The 16490-nt window shown below is 32.8% G+C and overlaps 1 protein-coding gene across 23 annotated transcripts; it reads right to left on the bottom strand.

Annotated features, from left to right (window-relative positions):
- Nucleotides 1-633: 633 nt before the first annotated feature.
- LOC115983800 (putative disease resistance protein RGA4) lies at nt 634-10114 on the bottom strand. 23 transcript variants are annotated; one of them, XM_031106601.1, is made up of 13 exons: nt 8081-10114; nt 6613-6851; nt 6411-6482; nt 6200-6286; nt 5949-6028; nt 5281-5360; nt 4766-4980; nt 3064-3100; nt 2868-2959; nt 2487-2653; nt 2282-2379; nt 1291-1388; nt 634-955 (listed from the first exon to the last, which is right to left on the bottom strand). In XM_031106601.1, the coding sequence occupies exon 1, from the start codon at nt 10086-10088 to the stop codon at nt 8673-8675; it is 1416 nt and encodes a 471-aa protein (XP_030962461.1). In that variant the 5' UTR covers nt 10089-10114; the 3' UTR covers nt 634-955; nt 1291-1388; nt 2282-2379; nt 2487-2653; nt 2868-2959; nt 3064-3100; nt 4766-4980; nt 5281-5360; nt 5949-6028; nt 6200-6286; nt 6411-6482; nt 6613-6851; nt 8081-8672. The 23 variants fall into 23 exon arrangements, with proteins under 23 accessions (XP_030962461.1, XP_030962441.1, XP_030962454.1 ...); XM_031106594.1 differs by having other exon boundaries at nt 636-955; nt 1291-1353; nt 2508-2653; nt 2752-2979; nt 3076-3100; XM_031106586.1 differs by having other exon boundaries at nt 636-955; nt 1291-1353; nt 2508-2653; nt 2752-2979.
- Nucleotides 10115-16490: the final 6376 nt, after the last annotated feature.

Here is a 16490-nt window from a genome sequence, read left to right on the forward strand (position 1 = left end):
TTCACTTGTTCTTGCATGGCAGCTTTGGTAGTTGATACCATTGAAACACACTTACACATGGGGTTAGTGAAGTGCTAACATCTACCATTCTATAGGATGCAACCAAATTCCATGAGGAATACAAAGCTCATTCCTTGACAACAACCTAGATACATAGTCATTCTAAAGAAAATGGGTTCCAGTGCAATTTGTCAGGTACAAGCTTAATTTTTGACAACACTGTATTCTTTAGAAAGATCAATTACCCCAAATTTTGCTTTCTATTGTTATGTCAGATGTCCAATAAAATTATGGGATAAAATGAAATTATGCAATATTTCAAACATATTTAGATGGATGGATTGCAAGAAACATCATTGGTAAGATGTTCCACTAAATGGAACAGGTAAAAGCTCAAAGAATTTGAAAAACAAATACCAAAAACAGAATAAAAATGATTGATTTACTTAAATTTCTTAGACTTGTAGACATGTAGAATTTCTTTCCAATATTTCCATCCCCACAAGGAAAAAAAAAATTCAAAACATTAATTGGCAATGGCATATAAGTACAAAGAGCACCCTAGTTATAATGCAAAAGAAACCCAATAAGCTGATCCACCAAAACCTCACACAACCTTGGCCACCCAAATCATAAAATGTGAAGAAGTAAAATATTTGATAGACTAGTTGGCAACAGTATTCAACAAGTTGAGAACAACAATTTCCGCATTTCAGTTGAAATCACAGATCTACTCAATTGTCTTCATTTTTCTGCCAAAATTGTTAAAGATGACTAATACTTCTCCAAATGGACAAATATGACCAGTCCACATCATTATGTGATCTTAAACATCTTCTTTGTGATAGATAGATTCAAGACTGATGTAATTTCCCTTTTTTTGCTTAGTGCTGTATAGTCTCCATTTGATAACCATTCAATGAGGAACTACACGGCCATATAATGGCTGACATACCTAGGGAACAATAAGAAAGGAGAGAGAGAAATATGTTAGTCATCAAATACCTACAGATATGGTTATGCATGGAAGCAACTATTCACCCTCAAATGTGAGGCATAATAATTAAAAAATATCTAATGAAAATCCCAGACTTAAAAACATACAAAGAAATTTTGAAATTTACCACAAAGAAACATGTAGGCTCGAGTCCATAGATTAGGAGTTATGAGACAGATTGCATGCTTAGTGAAACTCTCATATGCAGAGGAAACAATAGCTAAAATATCATATTAAATATTCACCAATTTCCACAGACTTTTATCATTTTGCTCAAAAATCTTACAGCTTACCTCTATTTGCCTCTCTATTGAACCCAAAACAATGGCTCTCCTTAAGACATTGAGGCAAATAGTCTGCAAAATGAGGAGAGAGGCTCTTACCATCTTAGCTACAAAACATAATGCAGCAATCATCAACAAGGAAGAAAAAGAAATAAATCAATAAGAAAAGCATGAGATAATCTATGGCTATGCTGACCAAAATAAGAGCAGTTAAACAAAACCATTCTAATAAGTGAACAACTCCAGTAAACATATATGCAAAGAATAAATCTCTTGCTTAAGACAAATTAATGGTAAGTTCATGAGAGTAAGGTCAGGGGGTGAGACAGGCAAGAAGGGAAAAGGAGTGAAATATTAAACACAATTAAATAACAAAGGGAGTAGTAGAGTAGATAGAGAGGGAAGTTAAAGGGGGAGATTGTACTATGGTGTTTTCCCTCTTCTCAGTAGATATTGATGTTAAACAGAAATACACATTTGACATTTTAGTGTTGAATTTATGAATTTTTCCTGCCTTCTTCAAGGAAGTGTGAAACAGAACTACTTGAATCTGAAAAAAAAAAATGTATCTGTGATTTAAAAATGCTATAAGCCTAGTAGCAGGCAGAACTTTACGAGAAGAATTATCGTGGATTATATCAAGCTTTAAAATATTGTAAAATTTGTGAATATCAAGCTCTAGGACCAAAAAAAATTGTGAATAAAAAAATAAATAACTATACACAAAGTTGACCTTAATCTATAAAACTGTTAAAACCATATACATGGGACAATAGACAACCTACCCTTCAGAAATTTTGCAGGCAATCTAAAATCTAGGAAGGGCATACATCCTGACTAAATTCAGGGAAAAATTCATATGACCCTAGAACATAAGAATTCTCATCAATATAACCCCCACCAGCAGAGGGCAGGGGAGGGAAGTTGAGCTCTTCCAGCATTCTGTTTCTTATAGATGAATTTAATTTCAATTGTTGTGAGGGATATGAAAGTACCATACCAGCTTTTATTTTAATCCAAATGCGTGTTCTCATGGCTTCTGAATACTAGCTTGTAAAGAGCACATGGTAGGACAAAGCTTTGGTGGCCAAATCTTCCCTGATAAATAATTTCACCAAGCAACTTTTTTACTTATGAGTGAGATCCCAAGATTGTCCAATAAGAATAAAATCAATAGGAGAATTCAGGTTATAAAAAACAAGTACTTTATCTGAATGGAAGTCAACCTGGGACATAATTGTTCTCTCCCAAATTATAGTCTCTTTCAGGAGAATTGGTGTCTTCCCTTTTCTGTAAAATACTCAAAGGAATGGATCACCTTCACACTTCACACTTACTTCAAAGACTCGCCAATACAGTGACCTCCACCAAACTGCAAAAGAGAAATAATACGATTTGGAAAATGATACTATAACATGAAACAGACACACATAGCATCTAAGTAAAAGGGAATCCATTGCACATGCATACAAGCTTCTGAGTTCATGTAAGTGTTTCCCAGTCTCACATGCCCATTGATAGGAGTACTGTGGTATCCTAAGCAGCCTTAAGAAGACTTGAAATACTACTTCAAGGATGACTAGTACCATGCTAATGTAGAGATAACAGTAGTTATCGAAGAGGTATTTTGTTGTGGAAGTCTCAAAAGCCATCTCCATGGAGCAAGCACAAATTTTCCCTGCACCTAAAATTGTCAACCTAAAAACAAATACTAAAATTTGTAAGTCTTTCGCAGGTACGTCACATACATTTTAATGTAAGATGAAATCGTTTGTCACCTACTTAGTCACCTACTTGCACACATACAGGAACCTCCAGACTGCACAAAAAGCAAAGCTACAAAATTACAAATTCACAACCTGTTAAAAATTATTATTGCTATAAAAATTAAAAGTTCATAGACCAAGCTGTCTCTACACAAGTATTGATACATGTGACATGTTGCAATAAATATTCTGAAAATTCAAAACTGTTTGTTACTAAAATTATCATAAATATAATTAAAAAAAGAAAAGAAAGTGACAGGCGTATTACTCAATTTATTTCAAGATGATGCTTGATTTTTGTTGAACCATCTCTAAAATATTTTTGGTATCAATGCCACTCTCCTCTGATTTTTATAAAAACATAATTTAGAAATTCAATGACATTGAAAGCTCTTGAAATGAAAAGAGAGAACTGATCAATATAGGTGGCTCACTAACATACGAGGCAGAGTTTGAAGGATTTGAGAACCCGTGCAGCAAAAGGGATGGCGACTAAACCATTGATGTCGAAACTATTTTTTATTTATTTTTCTGTTATTACTCTTTCTTGGTAATCAAATGAAGCTTAAAGTTAAAGTTGTCCATAAAATTTTGTGACTTTAAACTAAAGCATATTGGTGCTTTTGATGCACACTAGACCGTAGAAAATAAAATTGAGAAAAAAGTTGTTCGGTGAAATCTTGTCACATACTACATACAAGGAGATAATTGGTGACATTTTTCTAGTAAAATATTAGTGATAGCTTATATAGATTGTTAAATTACCAATTGTATCAAAAGCTTAAATTGTTTGGAAATGGTGAACTTAATCACTAAACCATAATTCTAACACTCCCCCTCACTTGTGGGCTTAAACTCCCCCCTAATTACTCGAACAAATAATAATTCACAATCTTATTAAAGTGGTGGGAGTGAGGTAGCTATATTCCTTTCAAGTAGCAATATCATACCGGTGACAACATGTATAATTTTGAGCCAGAATTTTTAGAATTATCCTTATAAAAAAAACTGAGACTTTGGCGTTGGATAACACTTTTTGCATCACTGAAAAACACTAGATTATTCCCACCCACTCCTATATATAAGATGTTAAGGCAAACATAAAAGTCCTTGGGATCATTTTCAACAATTTCCTTTTTACCAACTGCATCCTTGAGTTGGTTTGACAAAATAAACCTAAAAAAGGAGGGCGCCGATGGCACTAGCGTCCTTCCTTTGAAATTTTAGCTTCCAAAGCACAAAAAGGGCCGACATATAGAACTAGTCTAAAGTGCAAAATAACATACACTGCATGCATTTCTGGTTATAATTACAAAAGGAACTACCTTCAAACGGTAATTTCTATACAAAACTAATAAAAATGAGGAACAATTTCCACTCATTTTTGTAAGAAAGTGCATGTCATTTAGTATTAGAAAATATGCATGGTAATTTCCATACAGAACTAATAAAGGCAAGTGCTAGAGAGTAGGACTGCATTCAAGCCACCCCTCCATAGGTGAGATCAACATATAGAATCAGCCAATTAAGCCATTAATTTATTAAATGTGTGGCATTACCTCCATCAGAAATGGAATCATTAGTGTGGGGCATATTGTATTTAATTCACTATCTAAATGACCTACGGAAGAATGCTGATATTGATACCTATAAAATCTTTTGGCAGTTGGCACAAGAATGATATAGTAAGAATAATTAAAAGGCTAGAATTTGCTCACCTCTGCATCTCTTTGCAGCAAATTACTCTTCCTTTGGGAAATTTAATCAAACTGCCTCTCTTACCCTTCACTGCTCAACTATCCTTACCCCTTTTACCTCTCTTTGGCCTAAAAACTCCATACACTCTATCCATCCATCACACAGATCACCCCCTCTGCTTTCCAGTGATTATAAAAAAGAACATGTGTAATGTAGCCCAAAGTTCGAACAGAGACTGCACAACCAAAGTTAAGAAGCAAACGCTATTTCTTTAGGAGGTAGAGAAATAAACAAAATTTCAAATGAAAAGAACAATGATGTTCTCCTCAGCCTTAATTGGAATTCAAGTGAAATGAAAAACCTTAATTAGTAATATTTAATTGAGTAACAGATAAGAATTCAAATCAATCCAATCTAACTTAAATTTGTGCATGTATGAAAAATTAGACTCTATTCAATCATTCTTGTGTTCTTTTGACTTAGAAATACAAAGTCTTCACACCAACATGTGAGGAAGCAAACAAATATTCTCCACCTAAATATCATTATAGTAAGCTGATTCCTTGGTGTGTTAGTTGCTTGGTCATGCTACTCCCTTCAAAATTTGCTAGGATTCTGCAATTATTAGGAAGCAACTACATATGTCATTTCGCCAACGCAAGCTTAGATACAATGATAAAAATCATTAAAATAAAAGAACAAATGGAAGAATTTACAGTTATTCCTTTTTATTCTCCTAATAATTTGAAGAAATCATGCATCTAATTAAAGTTTTGATGGGAAAAAAAAAACTGGTACTTCTTTCTCCTTTTTTTAAAGAAGATTAACTTTTGAGTCCAAGACTGTACTTGCCGTAATAGAAAAACCTCAAAAAGCAGAATGAAAAAGAACAAAAAAATTGGTTTTCAGTTCTACATAAAAAGCAAGATACCTGAAGTAGTAATCCACAATTTGTAATTATATTCTATTAACAGATAAAATTCAATTCAAACTATCTTTGAACTAGTGCTTGTATGAACAGATTAGGCTCATTCAATCATTTTCTTGTTCTTTTTTACTTTTTAAAGCCAGCATACACACAAACATGTGAGGAGTATTTTGGTTGAATCATCTCATGAAAAGGATTTAGTAGATATACGTTGGAAACTTTTATAACCAAAAACATATATATATATATATATATATATTTAACTACCAAAATACCGGTTTAGTAAGCTAATTCCTGCAGTGTTTGTTGCCTGATCAAGTCCTCCCTTCAAAGTTCTAAGAAATTTGCTTTGATTCTGCAATTATAAACAAGTAACAATATATGTTATTTCATTAACACAAGTTTAGATGAAAAGTTATAAATCATTAGAATAAAATAACAAAAGATAGAACAGTTATCCTTTTTTATTCTCCTAATAAATTGAAGAAATTATGCGTCTTATAAAGTTTTGATGGGAAATGATTACCACTGAGTTCTTGACCTGTTGCACAACTGCAGTTTTTGGATAGGGCTGAATTTTGTACCCCAAGCTTGTTCTTTGCCTTAGTTGGTTCTGCATAAGAAGTCAAATGACTAAAAATTTCTCCAAAATATGACGAACCTCAAAAGGCATCAAGAAGAAGGGCATATGTATATGATTGTCCATAAAAAATTGGAATTATAAGATAGAAACATACCTGAATATATTATTTTCAGCAGATTCCGATAATCCACTTGCAATTCTGGGACATGTGGCACAATTGCAAGGCCTGAAAGTTTTGAAAAAAGTCTGAATTTTAAGTGCTTCATGAAAACTGAAAAGTCCAATGCTTGATAAGTTCTCCAAGATATATCAAAACAAGAATATTGGTGTAAGTTTCTTCATTAAAAGTCAAATACCTGAAGTGGTTGAAGATGCCATCAGATTCCAACTTCTATCCAATATTCTCTCCTACTCATGTTTGTTTGGACCCCACTGATTAAAAAACAACAGACGTTCTGCAGCCTCAAGTTTACAGGGACTTCACAACCAAATGCAGCAAGGGATATGGCTTCAGGAGGCAGAGAAAGTGACAAAATAACAAGCACTTGAAAAACCAAAAGGTCTTAAACTTGAGTGTAGCTCAGTAATTAACAACCTATTATTCAAGTATAAAAAAATTAATTAGTAATTTTTATTGGCAATAATATATATAATAAAATATCAATCCAATCTAACAATAAATTGTACACAACTAAACAAATTAGACCCTTCTCTAGTACTTGGATACACAGTATTATTTACATACATGATGGAAGTGTTATGAATCGTTTGTTTTAGCACAAGAACCAAAAAGTAAATACATGAAGTGTGCAACTATGCATTGAAAAATTAGAACTTTTCCATTTCTGGCAGGTTGCAGGACAACAATGAGAAGGAAGAATTTTTTTAAAAAAAAGGTGCAGGATTTTTCGTTTCGAAATACTTCGAGATTAAAGAAAGGCTGTAAGGGGCTGTTGGAGGTATAGGAAGAGCCAAAAATCACCAAAAAGGTTATGATTGTGTGATGCTCTGGCCATTAGAAATCTAACATATAAAAACAGATTAAGAAGAAAGAAAATTGAAAGCACCAAAGGTTTTGTTCAAATGCACAACTTAGATAAATATTTTCTCTAGATTTGTGAATGTCTATATTGGTAGACCTCAATCTTTGTTCTGCTTTTGACTAAAACGATGTCTCCAAAATAAAAAATTTTAAAAAAAATTCTGAGAAAAGAAAGAATTCATTCAGCAATTATCCCATCAAAAAAAGTAATTAAACCATTAGTTATTTTTTATAGATCAATAGTTCAAATGACCAAAAAAAAGGGGGAGAGTGAACCAATGAAATACTGCAAAACAAGCTAATTCCCCCTCTGGAAGTGAACAAACCGACTCTAATTGTAAATCAGATTCTGCAACAATTAAGAAACAACCATGCACTTAGGTACAAAGATATAAACCATTAGAATGAAAAGAAAGAGAGAAAAATGGGATGGATTACATTATCCTAATTTTTCTTGTTAAAATAACTCTGTGAACAAACCCACTCTGATTCTACCTCAGACTTTGCAATAATTAAGAAGCAACCATACACACATCATATTATCAACATGCTCTTAGGTGCAAAGATATAAATTATTAGAATTAAAAGAAATATTTTTTTTTAAAAAGGGATGGATTACATTATCCTAATTTTTATTGTTCAATTAACAGTTTATAGACAAGAAAAAAGAAAAAAAGATTGAAAAGAATGAAGTTGAATAGTTTTAGAAGTTGTTCAAAATATAAAAAGCAGTAGTTGAATTTGAATTTGGGATTATAAAAGATAGATGGATAGATGCATACCTGAATAAATTGTTTTTTCTTGTTGGATTATTTGGGACAATCTTCACTGTTTCCTTCGTGTAGCCGTAAGAGGGGACAATCACCAATATGTGACACAGTGAGATCGGGAATCAGGGGCATGGAAGTCAGGTTAGGGCAAACCTCAATCTGTAAATCCAAAAGAGAAGGAGGAAATGATGGAAGTAAGAGATGGTGTGGCTCATTATCATCTGAATTCCTCCACCATCCCTTCAGTTTTGGGCAATTCGATATTCTGAGAGAAGATAAGGATGGGAAGAATGGTGTTTTTGAAGAAGAAGAGGAAGCACCCAACACGTTACTAACACTGTCTTCATCTGAAATGTATTTAAGTGCTTTCATATTGTGAAGAAAGACAACCTTGAGAAAAGGGAGTTGATTTATCGGTGGGAGGTGCTGCAATCTTTTATTAGAAGATAAACGAAAATGAACAAGATTAGTGAGAGAAGAGACCCAACTTGGAATTCTCACACCCATATAATAAGACAAATCCAACCCTTTAAGATTTGGATGTGGCTGGAGCCCTTCCAGTGACATGTCATCATAACATTCAGTTTCTCCATCATCCCACTTTTTATCCCACGCTACGTCTTTGAAGTAATACTATAAAGGATTCTCGCCCTACATCCTCAACACGTTGTTTTGAATCTGATAACTTAATAAAACCTTGTGCTGCCCAAAGATTAATCAATGTTGTTACATCAATCTTGTAATCTTTTGGAAACAATCTACAATAAGCAAAGCATTGTTTTAAGTACGATGGTAGATGATTATAACTCAACTTAAGCGTTGATAAAATAACATTTTCTTCATCTTGAGTTATTTTTGAGAGTTCATAATCTTTGAAGGATCGCCACTCATTTTCTGTAGCTTTGGTGTATAGCAAGCTTGCTATCGTCCTTATGGCTAGAGGTACCCCTCCACACTTCCCCATAATGTCCCTACCCAAACTTACAAAGGCTTCATTCTTTGGCAGTTGACCATTTTCAAATGCCATTTTCACAAACAAACTCCAAGCCTTTTCTTCAGGTAGGCCTCTTAGAGCATGCCATGAAGTTGCCCCTATTATCCTCGCTACATTTTCTGAGCGTGTGGTCACTATTATCCTACTTCCCTTTGCACCACCCATTAACAAATTTCTCAAGAGAAGCCATTTATTACTCTCCTCATTCCACAAATCATCCAAGACAATCAAGTATTTTTTTCCATCAAGCTCTTCTCGAAGCTGAGTTTGCAACATCTCAATGCTTCCTTCATGCTTCCTTTTTGTCAAATGTTCTAAAATTTCTTTAACAATCCGCTGTACATCAAAGACATCAGAGATACAAACCCAAAGTTTTATCTCAAATTTTGTTTGGACATTTTTATCATTGTATACCAATTGAGCCAGTGTCGTCTTGCCCAATCCTCCGAAACCAACAATTGGAATGATAGAAATATTCGCTACAACATTGTCATCAAAAAGACGTTCCATAATCTCTTTCTTATCATCCTCTCTCCCAATAACTTCATCTTCGAGTACAAAAGAATAAGTTTCTCTGTCCCCCCTAGTCATGACTCGTGGCTCAACCAAGCTTTGACTAAAGTGAAAAGCCTCCTTATCTTTTGCAATGGCATTTAGTTTCTCCCTAATTGCCTTTATTTCACGGCCCATCTTAGGACTAAAAGCAAGTGGGTTTGAACATGAAGAGAAAAGGCGTACCTTCTTTGTCATCATTTTGATGCGCATAACTTCGGTGGAGAAATCATCCAGCAAATCATCAGCATCATGGAGGACATCTTTGAGCCTACGGAGCCAGACTTTGATCTGATGGTTATGAGAACTCTGCATTTCTGCATCCAGAAGCACAGCGCGGATTGTGGTGACTGTGTCGGTTAGATTTTCAATCTCAGTTTCAACACTAGAGGCCAGTTTGACCTCTTCAACAATGACAGAGCCCAGCAGTTGAAGGACGTTCCCTGCAAGATCGAACAAAGCTCCTTCCGCCATAGTTTTTTCTTTCTTTCAGGAATTGTAGATGGGCTTGTGGAGTAATGAAAGTGATGAGAGATAGCTGTAGAAATGTCTTTGCTTAGAGCAGCCACATATACATATAAGAGAGTAACCCTATCCTTGTAATTGTCTTTGAATGGTGCTGGTAGCACGCACATGTGACTAAAAATATCTTGATTTGACTATAAAAAAACAAAAAAAATAAAAAAAGAAGGTTTTTGCGGCATAGTAACTGAATTGTTGTCACAATAAATCTTTATAAGAGGAAGTGGAAACCGGCCCAATCTATTTTTTAAATTTAAAGAAGCCCACTAATATAGTAATATCACAATATTGAATAATTTAAAGAAGCCCATTATTTTTCCGCAAACTTTCATTACACATGGTTAAGCTTTGTATATTGGAGTTCCTTTTTTTTTTTCTTTTTCTTTTAATTTTATACAAGCACAAAAATATCTATAAAAAAAAAAAAAAGCGTGCTTTAAAAATTTTTGTTTACCCAAAATAATAAATTAACTAGTGAGTAATTCATGTAATACACAATATATTTTAACAAGATATGATTCATGATTGTTTATCTCTTTCTTTTTTATGAATTTGAAATATGATAATTATGATAGTTATAATAATTATAATAAGCTTTTACTATGATTGACAATGACTTTGAATATGGAACCATCTATTCTAACATTTAATGAAAATATGATTTGATAATATTCCAATGTAGTGCTTAAATATAAAATATATAATGGGTCATGTTAATGGGTGCTCTTAAGGAAATTGTTAATAAACAATTTTAGAAAAATTTTGACATTACTTTTATGGGAAATGTAAAAAGACGTCAAAACAATTTTTTTTTTCTTTTCCTATAAAAAATATCTTAAAATAGTTCATAAACCAATACACTTAGGGTATTTATTAATGTTTCCCATATATAATTAAAAAAATGATGTGTAAACTTGTGAAGTATCAAAGTCTTATGTGACAACCATTATAAAGTTAACAAAATGGTAAAGGTTTCAATTTTATATATGTGATTAGATAATTATAAAAATAAGTTGAAAAAAAAGCACATAATAGAGTATCACTTTCAAACTTGTAATAGACTCTCATTTAGAACAAAGGTGTTAGTAATTTTAAAGTATTTATTTTGCATTATGAAAGCATGTTGTGTATATGGAACACTTGTGTAACACATCACAAACACAACATATAAAACCCAATTTTATCATTAAACAAAAAAAAATTTACATGATTAAAATAGTTTTAAATAAATAAGCAAACTATTTGAAACTAGAGATCTAGGGTTTTAACCATCTATACCAAAAACCAAAACGCTATAAAATAAATAAATAAATAAATAAGCAAAAAAATTTTATTTTTTATTTAAAAAAAAAAAAAACTAGTAATAGGATTTTAATCAAAATTGTAATTTTAAAATTATTAAACTTTGATAATTGATATAGAGAGTTTCACCTAGGACATTATGTTAGTAATTTTGTTATATTTAAAAAGTGTGCAATATAAAAAAGCACATTATAGAAAGCATAACACTTTTTTGAATCATATGACAATAGCTTATATAAGACCTAACTTTTGGTTCATGGTACTCTACTCTATCTATGCTAAATTATTGGTTCTATTTAGAAAATCTAACTTTTTAAGAAAATATTATCTAAGGTAGGTTACACACCACATTCTAGAGGGCTATTCAAGACACCCTACCCACTAAGCAAAATTTATGACCATTGTTGATGATGTGCTAAAAATGGGTTGTGTAGTTGTGTGCAAGACAATGAAACAGTCCTTCCCACCTTGTGGCAATGTCTTCCATCAAGGGGAGCATAGGCGGTTGGTGTCCAATAAGAATACAGAAGATATGGCAAAATACCCAAAAATATTTTAGAATGGTGTTTGAAAATGAGGTTGGGAACTGCAGCAAAGAAGAGTTGGAGAAGTTTTTTGTTCTTGCATGGCCAACTTTGGTACCATTGAAACACACGTACACATATATGCAGTTAGTGAAGTGCAAACATCAATCATTATACAAGATACAACTAGATTCTACGAGGGTTACAAAGCTCATATATACCTCGAAGACAACCTACATACATATAGTGATTCTCAATAGCAAAGAAAATGGGTTCCAATGCAGTTTGACTAGTACAAGATTAATTTTGACAAAACTGTGTACTTTGGAAAGACCTATTACCCCAAATTTTGATTTCTATTGTTATGTCTCATGTCCTATAATTTTATGGGATAAAATGCAAACGATGCCTTTTATTGAATATATATAGGTAGATAAATAGCAAGAAACATCATTGCATTATTGGCAAGATGTTTCACTAGATGGAACAGGTAAGAGCTCACTGAATTTGAAAAACAAATACCAAAAACATAATAAAAATGATTGATTTTCTTAAATATCTTAGAATATTTTCTGATTTATTTACTAATTTTACATTCCCACAATGGGAAAAAAAAATACTCAAAACATTAATTGGCAATGGCATACAAGTACAAAGATCACTCTACTTATAATTGTAAAAGCAACCCAATAAGACCGAAACAGACCAAGCAGGACCAAATTGGACCGAATATATGAGGCACTGTTTTACCTTCTTCATATCTATGACACAACTTATTTATTCTTTCTTCATTTTCTTCTAATTTGCAATATTTTAGTTTAACATGAATGAAAAAATGTTAACTAACAAGTATATTTCTTGTACCACGTGGTTCGTAGGTTTCAATCCTGTAGTAGGGTCAAAAGCATTGTAAATATATATGACCATTAGATTACGGGGATGGATTTGGCTTAATGGCTACAAAACTTGACAAAAAAACACCAAATCTTATGGGGCTTGATATCTACTAAACAGACTCACTCACATAATAAGGGTCTTCATTTTTTGAATTGTAAAAGATGTTAAGGTATGTCCTTGTGGGAAAGATAATGAACACAACACATAGACCGCTAAAATTTTGCAGCAGATGCATGGGTAATGGCAAAAATGTTAAGAAGGATGAAAGTTTTCAACTCATTTGAAAATGTTTTGGGTGAGGGTAGATTATCAAATACAACAGATTATTGTATTGAACTTACAATAGTCTACCATGGCACCTTTGAAAAATTATAAAATTAACAGAAATTTTCAAAACTTTTTTTATAAATGGCAAAACCTTCAAGAAGATAGCAACTTGAAGAGAAATCCTTTCCTATTGCAAGAGACATCTTTGTTACAAGGCCTAATGTAAAAATTAAATGAAAAAAAAATACAAGATTTGCCTTATTATTCTATTTTTGAACCTCAAAAACTTAAATGGCCAGAGAAATTTATAGGGAAGAGACTAAAAATACTATCTTCTTACTAAAGTTTTAAAAGCTCCTTGTTGTGATGGTCACACAGTTTGATTTCACACAAGCCTTTTTTTCCTTCCAATTAAGTAAATTATGAGATCAATGCAACAAAGGTAACTTTAGTTCCAAAATGAGGGGCCTAGTTAATCATTTATGCTTGAGTTCATGTCAATATCATCTTGCAATATTGTGTACAAACTACAAAGACAATAGCAAAGTTGCTAGTTACTAGTCATTATGTCATTAGTCCAAATCAAGCAGCCTTTATTTAGAGGGGAATTGGAAAAGGGTAGTCATATGCTCACTGCAATTGTATTTCCAAAGCCATTTCAAAGAGCGATTGCAGGGTCAACAATGTCCCCAAGATGTACTGTTTACTTCAATGTTGCTTTGAACTGTTGCTTCTAAGGGATTCATAAACTATGACAAGGGGATGAATCTGTTCTTGCTATATAGAATGTTTTGGATATGTTTTACCTGTGGTCTAGGCTTCAAGTTAATCCAGCCAAGAGCAACATATTTTACATGGAGGAAAACACGGTATCATTTTGTACTAGAACCATGCTCCTAAGAAGATATTTGATAATAGGAAGATTACTTGTAGAATGCAAAACTCTAGTTGAAAAAATTTCTTAAAAATAATTCTTTTTGACTGTCTTGAATTTCAGTAACTTTTGATTGTCCATACCGTATTGTATAGGAGCATGTAGAAATAAAAGAAGGCTAAAATTGGAGCGAATAAGTTCTATGCAAGTTCCAACAATCTCAAATCTAAGAGGATAAAAATTAAACCAAGTTTAAAATTGGAATTTGCAGTTTCACTTTAGCACAATGCAATTCTAAATAGACTAATTTTGCTTCTAAGAGAGGGACACATGCAATACACAATTGATTTATACAAACTAATAGTGCACTACAAATTCCAATTGTATTAACAAGAAAGCAGGAAACATCATTGACAAGATGGTTCACTAAATACAAGAAAAACTCACTAATTTGAAAAGCAAAAAGATTTTTATTGCTTAAATTCCTTCGGTTTGTGGAGATGTCGAATTTATTTCAAGAGGATTTTTTTTCATTATCGTAAATGTTGTACACTGTGCACAAAACTCCACTTTTGCGGGGTTTGGGAGAGGTCATGGTAAGCATCTTTATCCCCAGTTGTTAAAAAAAAAATAAAAAAATAAGAAGAAAAGAATTACTCAATATGAATTGGAATACAAGTTCAAATAGCACCCTGATTATAATCAAATCCAAGTAGCAAAAATAAGTTGATCCACCAAAAAAAAAAATGTCACACAAAGCTGGACACTCAAATCATAAACTTTGAAGAAGAAATGAAATATTCGATGCAGTACTCCACATGTTGAAAATTGGAAATTCAACTTTCCTGACGAAATGAAAAGATACATTCAACTGTCCTCATATATGTAGCAAAACTGTCGAAGATGACTAATACTTCTCCACAAGGATAGCTACTTAATAATACTCTTTGATAGGTGATTCACCAACCACTAGATTGATGAATAATCCCTCCAAAATCTACTCTTTGATCAGCGAATCACCAACCACTACAAGTGGCAATCCAAACAGGCACCAATGTGGAGTAATGTTGCCAAGCACAGAGGAAGGTAGTTGATGATAAAGGCCATGATGAAAGGGACCCCAACTAACATAGGGCCCTTTCTATGATATGTGATCGCTAAATTTTATGCTAATGTAGAAAGATTGTTGGGAAACTGATATTATAACATGAACACACACCAGCCTCTGCACAAAATGTAAGTGTTTAAGTCTCATATATGTAATTGCCCATGGCTTGGAATATTGTGGTATCCTGAGTAGCCTTACGTAGAACTGAAAGACTACTTCAAGGATGACTAATACCATGCTATGTAGAGATAACAACACACCAAAAGAGGTTCTTTGTTGTGGAAATGTCAAAAGCAATCTCAACAGAGCAAGCCCCATTAGGGCTTTATAGGCCGAGACAGATTGATTTGGGCACAAATGTTGACCAAAAAAAAAGTTCTTCTTTTTTACAAACAAGGGTGTTCAGACCTTTTTGAGCATCTGACTATTCCATCGGGTGTATATAGTCCCCCCATCCCATACGCACCAAGTTATTATAGGAAGGAATTTTATAGAGGTAGCCCCAAGTGGGTGCAAGCGCCTACGAATGTCTTTTGGATATGAGGTACAAAATGAGGTGTCTACAGCAAGTGGTTTCAAACCCAAGATCTCATGGATATCATAAGGCCTTAGGAACCACTAAGTTTTTCTTAAAAGTTTACTTTTGGCCTCCCTTTCTAGAGTGGCTCATTTTTTTCTTTTTTCTTTTTTTCTTTTTTTAATGGGGGGAGTATTGGTAAAGAATATTAAGAAAAATGCCAAAATTTGTCCAAACTAGTTAAATATGCATGGATAACTAATTGATTGTTGTTTATTAGTTTTGAGTAGGAAAATTGGTAAAAAAAATTATAAAAAAAAAGGTTGGCCGAGGAGTTGTTAACCTTCAATGCTCATAATTTTTTTATCTAAGTAATCATTAGTTAAGCAAAAATTATTTTTAAGCTAAATTACAAAATATATCCTCTAATTTTTGGGAAAGACTTAAGTCCAATGCCTTGGATCTTATGGGATGCAACCATGTGGCAATTCTTGGATACATGACAGCATCCTATCAGGTCCATTGCACAGGACCTAAGTCCAAACCAAATCTCTAACTTTGATCTATTTTCAATTTAATAATTTTTTTTAGTCATTTTATTTTCAAGATATTTCTTTATGCTAGTTCTATCTAATGCATACCATTAAGTCCATCAAAAAGAAAAAAAAAAAAGAAAAAAAAAAAAAAAAAGGGTGCACTTAATGATTTTATCCTCACTTTGATAAGGTGTCTAACCACTTTAAACATCTAATTGAGTTATTTATTTATTAAATTTTGCTATTTTGCAAAGTAGGACCCTTTTTGAAACTTCCGTAACAAAAGCCAAAAAATAAATAGAAGGATAAAAATATATTTTTTTTAAAGA

The sequence above is a fragment of the Quercus lobata genome, chromosome 4 (genome assembly GCF_001633185.2).
Source record: "Quercus lobata isolate SW786 chromosome 4, ValleyOak3.0 Primary Assembly, whole genome shotgun sequence".
NCBI lineage: Eukaryota > Viridiplantae > Streptophyta > Magnoliopsida > Fagales > Fagaceae > Quercus > Quercus lobata.

What these genes read in the sequence shown, in the direction of transcription:
- LOC115983800 (XM_031106601.1), bottom strand. Translation starts at nt 10,088, where the DNA reads ATGGCGGAAGGAGCTTTGTTCGATCTTGCAGGGAACGTCCTTCAACTG.